Source organism: Haliotis rubra, unplaced genomic scaffold (assembly GCF_003918875.1).
Source record: "Haliotis rubra isolate DU_JTF1 unplaced genomic scaffold, ASM391887v1 Scf720, whole genome shotgun sequence".
Lineage (NCBI taxonomy): Eukaryota > Metazoa > Mollusca > Gastropoda > Lepetellida > Haliotidae > Haliotis > Haliotis rubra.
In genome coordinates, this window is record NW_025767436.1 from 225,370 (window position 1) to 238,721 (window position 13,352).

At 38.7% G+C, this 13,352-nt stretch overlaps 1 protein-coding gene across 1 annotated transcript in view; it reads left to right on the forward strand.

The window, feature by feature from the left end:
- The window catches only part of LOC124259443 (protein HIRA-like), a 43,391-nt gene extending 31,448 nt beyond the window's left edge, over positions 1 to 11,943 (forward strand). The window contains 8 exon segments of the mRNA XM_046693585.1: positions 171 to 331; positions 1,817 to 1,978; positions 3,563 to 3,621; positions 4,922 to 5,024; positions 6,522 to 6,644; positions 9,076 to 9,239; positions 10,528 to 10,619; positions 11,344 to 11,943. Of these exon segments, the coding sequence (XP_046549541.1) occupies positions 171 to 331; positions 1,817 to 1,978; positions 3,563 to 3,621; positions 4,922 to 5,024; positions 6,522 to 6,644; positions 9,076 to 9,239; positions 10,528 to 10,619; positions 11,344 to 11,451 (972 nt within the window). The 3' untranslated portion in view covers positions 11,452 to 11,943.
- Positions 11,944 to 13,352: the final 1,409 nt, after the last annotated feature.

The window sequence follows — 13,352 nt, forward strand, 5'->3', positions numbered from 1 at the left end:
AAGTTACCCAGTAATAGGATGTCCCAATTGACTGTTCCGTCAAAGTTGGGGAAAGGTCGTTCTGACATGCCCAGTAATGAGATGTCCCCAGATGTAGTGATATTGAGAACTAAGGTAAACTGCCATGGTTACCATGCTATCCATTGAAGACCCATCTACTGATGCTGCAGATTCTAGGCAAGGCAGGTGACCCTGGCTCTGTGGCCCTGGAGGTGGAGAACTTGGTGGGCGGTGGCTCTCATAAGCTGCACAAGGTCAGATGTGTCAAGGATGGACTTGTCTCATGGGAACAGGTCATGACCTCCAAGATCAATGCTGTCACAGGGTCAAGGTCAGTTAATTTTCTGTAATGATTTGTATCATCAGCAACGTTATCACAGGTTTGATAAGGCCCTTGAATTTTGCATTCCTTAATTAGGCCAGGCCAATTTATTTTTCTTGTTTTAGGGATTTTGGTCCTCTGAAAACCAAAAGGCAGTAGGCAATAAAAATAATTAAAAAATCACCAGTCAAAGTAATAGTCCTTTTAAATACTAAAAGTATTTTACTTTTGGCAATTTATGAAGTGTATATAAAAATAAATTCTTGTAAGGTTGGGCCAATAAAAACAAACATTAGGATTTTATTTTTTGAACAGGGAAAATTATTATTATTTTTTTTCTTATTTTTGAAAAAATATGACCGGTGGATCTGTAAAACAAGAAATAGAATTGGTCTAGTCTTAAAAGTCATCACAAAAGTCCATTAAAAAGTAATTGCTCATATTTTGTATGAACAGACAAGTTCTTTGATCATATTTACAGACATTGGTCAAATTGAAATCGTGTGTTGAGAAAACAAGCAAGTAATGTGTTGACATTCTAGCAGGTTTCCTGAAGCCGATATGGCTGTGATATTGCTGAGAGAAGCTTAACATTATAACAATACTATGAAGATACAAACAACCTTAATCATCTCATGTTTCTACTTGTGGTGTCTATGGCTCTGTCGATTAAGGAGCTGCCGATTGTTTAGTTATGTTTATTAGGGTGCTCTAGAAACCAATGATCTTAGTTTTGAAATCTACATTTGCACTGATTTTGTTTCTAGACTTGTCTCCTCTAGCCCCAGACTGATTAATAATTTCAAGACTGATTAATAATTTCAAGTTTGATTTTGTTTGAAAATGTCCAACGCGGTAAACAAAAGACCTATGTCACATAGTGCTTTCCTTCAATGTCAAAGTGACATGACGTGATATAGCTGAAATATTCTAACTGATTATGTCTGACTCTGTCTCTCTCATTCACCCACCCCTCTTGCTGTCAGCACTATGCTATAAGCAGCCAACCCTCTTATTCATTCATTCTTCTCGCCAACCCACTCTCAATCACTCTTTTCCAGCTTCTCACTCCTATCAATCCTGTCACTCGCTCACTCACTCAACCGACCACTCACTCATCCAACTTGCTCTCGCTCACTCACTCAACCGACCACTCCACTCATCCAACTTGCTGGCCACTCACTCAACCAACCACTCACACAACCAAACCACTCACTCAACCGACCCTTGCTCACTCACTCAACCACCACTCGCTCACTCACTCGCTCACTCACTCAACCGACCACTTGCTCACTCACTCAACCGACCACTCACTCATCCAATTCGCTCACTCACTCATCCAACTCGCTCACTCACTCAACCACTCACTCATCCAACTCGCTCACTCACTCACTCAACTGGCCACTCACTCAACCAACCACTCGCTCACTCACTCATCCAATTTACCCTCTGACCAACTCACTAGCTCACTCACTCACTCACTGTCTGTTTCAGCCACGTGTATGGAGTCAGCTGTGAGAATCATTCCGTGTCCTTCTTCAGCGAGGGAGGGAGGAAAACCCTCCCCACTATAGTGCTAAACTCTAATGTCTCAATACTCAAGTGTACCAACTACCATGTCATGGCAATAACTCGCAAAGGAAGTCTCTATGTCTGGTAAGTTATCTTGCTCGTTACACCTGAACAGATTAATAACACATACAAAATGAGTTTTAAATGTGGACCAAGTCTAAATTGTTGTGAATTTATTACTCATTTCTTTTTCAGAATTGATACATCAAGCTTGTAGGTTTGCATTGTATTCATTCAGTCTTGTAGTCATGTTAGGTGGTGCGGTAGCCTAGTGGTTAGAGTGTTCACGTCCTGGGTTCAATTCCCTAAATGGGTACAATGTGTAAAGCACATTTCTGGTGTCCCCTGCAGTGATATTGCTGGAATATTGCTTAAAGCAGCATAAAAATAAAACACCTCACCCACAATTATTATTATTATTATTATTATAGGATATTTATATAGCGCACATATCCAGGCAACTAGTGCTTGCTCAAGGCGCTGGTATTTTTGCCCTCGATCACTGGATCTCAATCTCAGCGGCACATCATATTATCAATCTCAACTCCCTGGGGAGTATACAACTCTTGCAGCCACTAGGCGCACCGAGTTAATTGTGGCTTTCTCATCCTAACAATGGACATGTTAAGGGGATTCCTTGTTAGGACTGCTCCTTTGTGATCCCCTTGATTGCATGCCTCATCAGTTTGTGAAATAGGAACTGAACCACGAGCAAAAGTATTTTCAGGCTGAAGATTCTAAAATGTCCCTCGTCTGAGTGACTCATGAAGTTACAGTGACTTATGAAGCTCACCTATTAATTGATTAAAATAAAAATGTTATCCTGATTCTGTCGTTCATTACTCCCCTTTGAATATACATCAATTAATATTTTGTATCAAAGCATTGACAGAACAGAGTTACCACCCTTCACCCTTCATGATGCTTTTTTTTACTTGTTTTTTTTAGAAGTAAAGTACAAACTAATAACACATTTATCAATGTGTAATTGTATATTTAATCACTGTTATATGCGCCATCATGTACCTCAGTAAGGCCAAATAAAAAAATGTTGTGGTTCGATTACAGCTCTAATTTAGGGTAGGTAGGTAGGATTTTTTCTTTTTTTCTTATTTTTTAGAAGTAAAAGTACAAACTAATCATTTATCAGAATAATCGATGTCCATTGGTGCCAGGGAAAAACAATGGTATCTGAACACCTATTTTATTCATACTGCTTAAAAAAAAATAGGTCCGGCACCAGAATTCAAGGGTCGGTGGGGTAAACGGAATCACAACATTTTTTTTTAGGCCTAAGGTGCTCAGTGGCACTGTACAAAGTTAAAAATATGTTGTAAAAACAGAATCACAAGAAAATAGTCATTTTTGGTATGCTTGAATAAAGAGACAAAGCTTATTTGAAGTTTGTTTTTGCCATTGGTAATTTGAGAGATAGGGGAAGACTGTTCCAAAGGTGGAGAGCTGCAGAAGAGAAATTCTCTGTGACCTATGCTTGTTTTGCTGAGTGGAGTAAGCAGGAGGAAGTGGTCGACAGAATGAAGAGATCAGTAGGGCTTGTGAACTGTGATGAGATCTTTGAGATGGATACACACTTCGTTGTCATAAATGCAGTTGTGAGTCAACACTGAACAACGCACACACCTAAACATTTTCCTTTTCCTCATCCAGGAATCTACAGTCTCGTCGTGCTGTTATAAAGAATGAATGTCTAGCATCAATAATGACAGGTAAGCAGCTCTAACTACAAAAGCCCAATTAGGTTGTATGAGTAAGAACTGAGGCTTCCATCAAGCTGAACCTAATGGTTTCACGCTGGTAAAAACTGAAATACTGTTCAAATTGTCATAAAACCCAACTCACAACCTCACTCCATACTAGCATGTCTCTACACTGTCTGTGTGTCTAGTACAGTCTGGATATCAGGGTTGTCGGGTAGCACAGTGGTGGAAGTGTTCACTAGTCAGGCCTAAGGCCTGGGTTCTATTCCCGTCGTGAGTACAATGTGTGAAGCCAATTTCTCTTGTAACCTGCTATGATATTGCTTGAATATTGCTTAACTCATGCACAGTTTGAATTACTTTCCGACACTGTCGCCTGAACATAGTGACTTCAGCAACTTGTCTGAAGCCCAGAGCTGATGCAATTCTATTCCATGTAGTAGTGGTGCAACAATAGGTCATTACAGGATTGTATCGAGATGCAAGGCTTATTGTAAAACACATCAGCTTACAACTCTTGTATGGCAACACCTATGAATCACCACACAACTTATGTTGATGTAAAAATGTGATTAATGATAGAAACTGATTAAGAACCAGTTTACACAGATTGTCCAGTATTTCCTGGTTGGCTATAAATAGCAAGTTCAGCCTCTATAGCAGAAAGCCCCTTAGCTCACGTTTCACCCACACAATATTCCACCTTTACTGTCTGTAACTTGAAAACTTGTGACCAACTGTATATGGTAGGGCTGCACAATATAACCGGTTTACCGGCATTTACCGGTTCAGACATGAAAACGATACGTATTGCGATACGCTGATCGAAAACCGGTATTTTGACTTGTATTCGGAAAGCGTCGTAACACTCGGAAATCTTCAGATATTTCCTTGTTTTATTTGTGCCAAGTATTATTCACATTTGTATTCTATCATGATTAGAATTTGTTATTAATGCTTAATCAAGCATTGTGATTTTGTTGTGTTTTTGCTCGATAAATCAAACAGTAACTCCATTATATGAAGTTTTTGGTTTAAAAACTTCATGCAATATATTGCAATACATATCGCAATACATGCTTTCGCATCGCAATATATCGCAATATGAATATTCTCTGCAATACCCATCCCTAGTATATTGATACAAATTCCTTTACAGTCTAGTCTGCTCAGCTAATAATCCACATGGTAACTCTCACATGGACAAAACATTATGCTAAGTTTGTACCTGCAGATTCAACAGTTTGGGTTACAGGCTGTATATTGGTTGTCATGAGTTCGTCAATGTAAATGTTCACTTGTTTTGCAGGCTCTGACAAGGTAGAGAAGACGTCTCTAACAGCGGACGGGATACCAGTCATTTCCCTCTCCAACAAAAAGTCCTACACATTTTCCATTGAAATGGCAACATGGTAATTACCCATCTGACAAGAACTGGCAGTATTTCTGTTTGTTGGGACAAAACGGGTTTATCAAGGATCCCAATTTGGTCTTTTGGAAGTTTTGATTTTCAATGCATACTTCTTGTTTTCTTGAATTTCAAATGCATGATCTTTAACATAAAAACAGGTGAGGTGAGGAGAAATTTGGTTTAACGTCGTGCTTGAGAATATTTCGCTCATGTGACGACATGCATGCATGTGTATGTGCGGCTGCTTGTACTAGCCCAGACTTAAGCTGGTTTTATAGTGCTAGCCCACTGAGATACCATGCCGCAGTGAAGCATGAATACCCCACTCAGACACATTATACTGACTCAGAGCCGACCAGTCCTTCCTTGTTGTACCCATTAATGCCGAGCGCCAGGTCAGGGACCAACAAGTACCATATTTTAACGTCTTTTGGTATGACGCAGTCGGGGATCGAACCCGCGACCTTCCACTGTCTGGGTGGACGCTCTAACCACTACACCACGGAGGCGGTCACACAAGAACAGACATGCATTGAAATGCCTTTGTTGTATTAATCCTGCTGTAAGTTAAGTAGTGAGATGCCAACCATAAAGTTGTTGGCATAATAATTCCGTTTTTTAACCTAAATATTTGGCATTACTTTTGTTTGATAACAGTGTTACCATCTACACGGAAATGTCGCATCTACTGCAATTAAGTAATTGTGAATCCATAAAGATTGTTGCTCTTCATAAAATACCACATAGAGCAAATTACAAATACACCAGTCTCGATGAGCATTCTGATCGGAACTAACTGCATGTTGACCAGTATTTTTTCCTGAAATAGACACACAAGTATAGTCTGTTTGCAGTGAAAACGTACCGATGAATGTTTCTTTAAACCAAAAAGTAAAACAAATAAAGTGAAATTAAGACTGCGAATCCTCATGATTTTACCTTGAAAATTGAACATTTCAATCTCAGAATTTTATTCGACTTAGGATAAAAGTTGTTTAACAAACGATCATAGTTTCACATGGCTATTATTGGATTTGTATTACAAGGGGGTATGCACATCATATGAAACACCGAAAACGACAAGGGTTGTTATAAGTTAACACTCTTCACGTACCACACGTGCATTTGTTTCACTGTTCCAACTACTGTGCTTACCCCTTTGTAATACAAACCAGTAATAGCGATTTGAATCTATGATCGTTTGTTAAACAATTTTTATCCTAATTTGAATAAAATTTTGAGATTTAAATGTCAATTGGCAAGGTAAAATTATGAGGATTCACAATCTTAATTTCACTTTATGCGATTTATTTTTTTGTTTAAAGTGAAATTCATCAGTACATTTCACTGCAAACAGACTATAATAGTGGCCATATTTTGTCATTTGTAGTGTAGGGGAGAATCAGGTTTCTATCTCAACATGATGCTAATAGTGTATTTTTAGTGTCTCATACTGTAGTATTATTGGAATTCTCATTCACAGACTCTCTTTCCACAGGGTCCTTGTCAACGACAGAGGAGACACTCTGCAGCTGTGCTCAAACCATCATGGCTGCCTCCCAACTGGGAGCGTCAACATGGTGGCCGGACCCCTCGCATCACTACAGGCCAACCCAGACAGGTGGGGACTACAACTGTTGAAGATGATCTATACACAAATTTTGTATTTTGTACCGAAAAGGACTTATTTCAGGAGTGCAGGGCCTCCTTTCATGAAGCAACCTTTACTAAGGTTAACCTTAACTCCCATTCTTTAACACTGGACTAAGGTTACCTCAGTGACTTACGATCTCCTTAGTGCTTCGTGAAAGGAGGCCCTTCAGCAACCCATACTTGTTGTAAGAGGCAATTAACAGGATTAGGGGTGATGCTTTCTTGGCACATGTCATCCCAATAGCGTATATCAATGCTCATTATGATAGTCCAGACCCAGAGTGCTGACAGAGGCTGGAATATTGATGAGCTGACAGATCTGGGTAAAATTATACGATAGAAAATTTCCAATTACACATTGAAAAATAATTGTTGCGTACCAATAACGCATTTAAAATGTTAGATATGCAAAAAGTTTAAAACAAATGCGTACGGAATATATTTATAAAAATCGTTTGCGTAATGAAAAATACATCGATTGCTATCAAGTTGTACTGTTAGTATAGGACAAGTGTTGTACTGTCAGTATAGGATGAGTGATTTTTTATGAAATCATTTCCCTTATTTTTAAGTTGGTTTTGATTAGGTATGACATAAGGCAGAACATACCTGCTTAGTAAACTTACTCAATGGACATAATACTTAGGTGAGTAAAATGACTGAAATACGCACATATTTGAAAGCAGTGGGTAACAGAAAATTAAATACCCACTCAACATTCATAATACCCACTCCAAAAAAGATACAGTGGGTACAGTACCAGAGATACCAACCCTTACGCTTTAGGCGTAATTATTACGATTTTGACCATTAAATTACGCCATTACACTTAATCTGCGAAAATTACGCTTTTCTACTCGTTTTTCGAAAATCAGTTAAGTGGATAAATTTTCACAGGGAAGTGTTTCGTAACGCACAGGTGCAGGGGTGCAGAAATGGCCTTGCACCGATAGGAATCGCTTACTCTTGGCATCGCACTCATTTCAATTAACTTGCAAGGAGTTAAAGTATGTTGAGTCACATGACCAACAATTTTCGATGTATGGAGATTCATAATGATTGATCACATGTGTTTCTGTCTAGAATCTTCCTTTCGTGAAAACGTGTACCATGTTGACAATTATTACACTTTTTAGGTCCAAATTACACTTTTTAGCCTCTAGTATTACACTTAGGCCCAAAATAGGGTTGGCATCTCTGCAGTATCCACATGAGCTAAATCTTATCTGGAGCTCTGAGTCCTGTGTTAAACAACAAAGTAACTGGAGTGGTGGGGAGCAGATTATCCCAGTTCTAAGTTCTATGCTGGTAATTCTGATGTTTCCCCCGTTGTGGTTTTGTAGGGAAATGAGTGATTTAAGTTCAATTATTTGCTTAAATACACTTATCTGACACTTGCCTAGAGCTGGTTTCAGAAATACTTTTCAAAATAATTCTGAACACAAAAAATATATATGAAAAGCTCAGCTTCATCAGTTCTGTCACAGGTATTTACAGGACGCGAATTCCTGTTCTATACTCATAAAAATTGACAATGGACGCAACCAAATTTATTAGCGCGTCCACAGGGACTCCAAAGTCCAAATACTTTTTTGTAAAAATTCCAATCAAGTGACAATAAGTTATCACTGAGTTTGTTACTAGCTGGGTTAGGGTATTATTTGCAATTTAATTACTGTAACAATGTGATGATCATGATACACAATACAATAACAGTATTGATAATAATATTTAGTGTCTGGGACCCCAATTTTGTAGTCCAGGACCCCTGAAAATTAAGAGTATGAGTCCCAGGGACCCTCAAATACAAGAGTCCATGTAAATCCCTGCTGTCACAAGCAAATACTTGTAAGCACAAGACTGATGAGAAATGACATTGTACAAAGAATTTAGGAAATATGGCCATGGTATTTGGTGTTAAGGTAACACTGTATTTGTTGGTTAGACTATGAATTGTCAGTGTGCATAAACCCCCAAAATGAAAGTGTTTCTTCCTAGACATTTTAACAATTTTTCTGATGAGAAGTATAATTTATGAAAAAGATAAAGGAGTAAATACCTCTTATCTTTGTGAAATTGTTGAAATACTTTAGAAAATTGTTTTACAACGATATAGATCCTGAGATATAAGAACAACTGAGAAAGGATGGTCATGCTTGTTGTCTTTACAGATGTGGGTTATCATGCCCACATGGCTTGGCATGAATACTAATCAGTGGTTTGTCTGGTCCAGACTGTTTCTTATTGACAGACTGCCTAAATAGCTTCGTTATTGTTTGCTACGGCATGAAATACCGCTCATTCATTTACTTTGTTAGTTCAAGCCTTATAAAATCTTTTTGCACATTATAAATGACAGTATTCTGGGCACCCCAGCTGAAACCTAAGTGTTGTTTCAGACCTGGCCACAAGGCAGCAGGAATGCTGGGCTCCTCCTCAGAACTGAAGCAGACGGCCACTCTCAGCCACCTGGAGTCACAAGTTGCCGTCTGCCTCAACATCAAGTCGGCCTCAGAGTACAGGTTCTGGCTGCTTACTTACGTCAGATATCTAGTCCAAGAAGGTGAGTCTGATGCCACATACCTAGTCCAAGAAGGTGAGTCTGATGTCAGATATCTAGTCCAAGAAGGTGAGTCTGATGTCCGATATCTAGTCCCAAGAAGGTGAGTCTGATGTCCGATATCTAGTCCAAGAAGGTGAGTCTGATGTCCGATATCTAGTCCAAGAAGGTGAGTCTGATGTCTGATATCTAGTCCAAGAAGGTGAGTCTGATGTCCGATATCCACTCCAAGAAGGTGAGTCTAATGTCCGATATCTAGTCTCAAGAAGGTGAGTCTGATGTCCGATATCTAGTCCAAGAAGGTGAGTCTAATGTCCGATATCTAGTCTCAAGAAGGTGAGTCTGATGTCCGATATCTAGTCTCAAGAAGGTGAGTCTAATGTCCAATATCTAGTCCAAGAAGGTGAGTCAGATATCTAGTCTCAAGAAGGTGAGTCTAATGTCCGATATCTAGTCCAAGAAGGTGAGTCTAATGTCCGATATCTAGTCTCAAGAAGGTGAGTCTAATGTCCGATATCTAGTCTCAAGAAGGTGTGTCTAATGTCAGATATTTAGTCGAGGACTTACTTGAGACATCTAGTTATAGATGATGCAAGGTATTTTTCTCATATCTCATACAAGAAGGTGAGATTTCCTTATGTCAGAAAAGTAGTCCAAGAAGATGAGACAACATGTTTTTACCTGTGACACCATGTTTGATGTTTTGTTTTAACTTGTTATTGTTTAGGTTAGTGCCATCATGGTGCATTGTTCATCAGTCTTTTACTTTTTTCACCTTCTACTATAAAACTACAAGTTCTGTGGACCCAGAATGTGTATAAATTATCCAACCTTTGGTGTCTCTAAATATTTCCAATAGAATTCCTCAACTTCTGTGAATATGCCTGCCAGTATATCTTCATAATTCAGGCCTAGTGGCACTGTTCTTTAAAAGGGAGAGAGTGACAAATAAGGCAGGTCACATGACTGTTTACGCGTGAAAAGGGAGGTAACTCATGGGTGAGTGTTTTTTTACGTCCGCTTCATGAACTTCAAGGGATTCAAGTGTTCCACTACCATTCGCAAGGAAAAGGGAGATAAGCAAAAGATCATGAGTCAGGATAAGTATAAAAATATCAATTTTACTTAAAAAATTACATTCTGTTGTGTAGAATGTTGCTTAGGATTACACAACAAACAAGGCAATTACAAGAGAACTATCAGGAGATGGTTCTGATTCTTTCCCCACCAAGGGATACAAGTTTCAGAGGGACAGTGATGTTGCTCTGCTGAATCTATGTTTCTGCTCCAGGTTTTGAAACCCAGCTACGAGAAGTGTGTAACGATCTTCTTGGGCCGCTGTATAGGTCGAAGAAGTCTTCATCGTGGCAGGAACATGTCTTGGTAGGTTTGATGTGATGTATCTTTACACCAGTATACAGTGTTCAAAGTTTAGCGAAAGGCTTTAGAGTAAAGTCAAAGGCAGGTCCTTGTCAGTGTCCTAAGTTTAGAACCGCCATATAGCTGGAATATTGCTGAGTGCAGCGTTAAACTAAACTCACTAAACTAAAACTCCTAATTTTAGGAAAAAAGCCTGATTGGTTCATATGTTAAAGCGAAACTGTTAGAGAACATTATTTATGGATTCCACTAATCCCACAGAAATAGAGCACTTTATGTGTAATTGTAATGTAAGATGAATAATGTGTGAACCAGAATTATTTTTGTGTGCAACTGTAGTCCAAGCAGTGGGTGCAGGATGGTGACAGATGTAAGGATGGTGGTGTGTGCAGGTGGGCTGTGAAAATAGGCATTGTGAAGAGGTGTCTGTATCAGAATCAACCTCTTTATGTAAGTGTTAGTGTTGAGTGAGTCCTCTACCTTTTTGAAAAAAGAAGAAGAAATTTGGCAAGATCTCCTCAAATACTATACCAGATACAAGGCACCCTCCACCAGCACAAATCTTATTTCAAACACACTGTTAAAGCCATTTGTGTGTGTTTACTGACAGTGGTTGTGAAACGTTTGAAGGACTGGACTTTGAATCTAATGTGTTTTTTTGTAGGCACTTACTGGCAAGAAAATTATGAAAGGTACAGTTCATAGAAAAGTAACTTGTTTTTTGCAGGGTCTGAACAAAAGAGATCTTTTACGAGAAATCCTCCCAATCGTTGGCAGCAATCTCCGATGGCAGCGCCTCTACACAGAATATCAGGAGCAGCTGGAGTCTGTCTGAGAAGGCCTACCTCCCGGTTTCATATACTTTCTTTCTTCATCTGTAGCCTGGAAGGAGGAGGAAGGTTGTCCAGGCGCCAGCTCATGGAATCATTGTACATAATCATGGGATAAATGGACCACCGTGAAACGATCCATACTTAAATGTCGTACTATAAAATTTGTAATCTAAGATGCCAAAGCCATTGTTGAGGTCTTTATGAAATTGTTAGGTGATAATGAAATATTTGGTACATATTGCTTCCTGATCATCACCTAGCAGTGTGTATAAATCATGATAAGTTGCAAATTGAGTGGTAGCTTGCAGTGCATATGACTATGTATTGCAACCTGATCCTTATCTTGCAATGCATATGACTATGTATTGCAACCTGATCCTTATCTTGCAATGCATATGACTATGTATTGCAACCTGATCCTTATCTTGCAATGCATATGACTATGTATTGCAACCTGATCCTTATCTTGCAATGCATATGACTATGTATTGCAACCTGATTTATCTTGCAATGCACATGACTATGTATTGCAACCTGATCCTTATCTTGCAATGCACATGACTATGTATTGCAACCTGATCCTTATCTTGCAATGTGTATGAGTATATATTGCAACCTGATCCTTACCTTGCAATGTACATGACTATATATTGCAACCTGATCCTTATCTTGCAATATATGACTTTATATTGCAACCTGATCCTTATCTTGCAATGAACATGACTATATATTGCAACCTGAACCTTATCTTGCAATGTATATCACTATATATTGCAACCTGATCCTTATCTTGCATTATATGACTTTATATTGCAACCTGATCCTTATCTTGCAATGTACATGACTTTATGTTGCAACCTGAACGTTATCTTGCAATATATATCACTATATATTGCAACCTGATCCTTATCTTGCTATGTGTATATCATGATATATTGCAACCTGATCCTTATCTTGCAATGTGTATATCATGATATATTGCAACCCAATCCCTCTGCCTTATCCTACTGTGTCTATATATATCATGATTATATTTATGATTTATATATTGCACAATTATCTGTTGCTTGTGCAAAAATGTTTCTCATTTTGTATTGCAGCCAGTTTATTATGTTGCAACATATATATCATGATATGTTGAACCCAGTCAGGTCTAAGATCATGTTTTTTTAATGTGCAGAGTTGCATCCCTTTTAGTGTCAGGATCTGCTGATCATGGTGGTGAACCACAGATTCATCCTGATTACGATCTTTGTTCTATCAACACCAAATTAGAATTTGTCTTCAGAATTGATTTTCATCGACCCATGCTTGTCGAAAGAGGCGACTATCAGGATCGGGTGCATGTCATCGTATCCCAATCTGGAGGGATTCGCTGAAGTTTTAAATGTTGAGGACGTGCATCACTTCGGTCCTTCCTCCCTAATAAAGTTCACAAACTGTGATATAACTAGTATATTGTTTAAATATTAAACTCCAACCCTCTTCTGTAACAGACATTCATTCACTGCCAGACCGTGAGAGGTCATGAGAGGAAATTTAACAGTTTTATGCAACGATATTTAAGGAGATCACCAATCACTATGTGTATATAGACATCAGCATTGCGGAGTGTATTTCATTGCTGTTGTTTCAGCAATGGTCTCTAGTATATTGTATATCGCCATCTATATTGGGAGGTAGAAACAGTCATACAGGGCACAGGGTATAACTTTTCTTGTCTGTTTGTCAGTTGTCCAAAAACAACCCACTGACAACATTGAAACTTCTCTGCAATTACTCTATAAGCAGAAAGGTTGTATATGGAGACCTCTTCTGGTAACCTCTATTTGGAAGGTGGTGGAATTGGGTTTAAAGTCGTGCTTGAGAATATTTCGCCCATATGACGACGTGCATGCGTGTG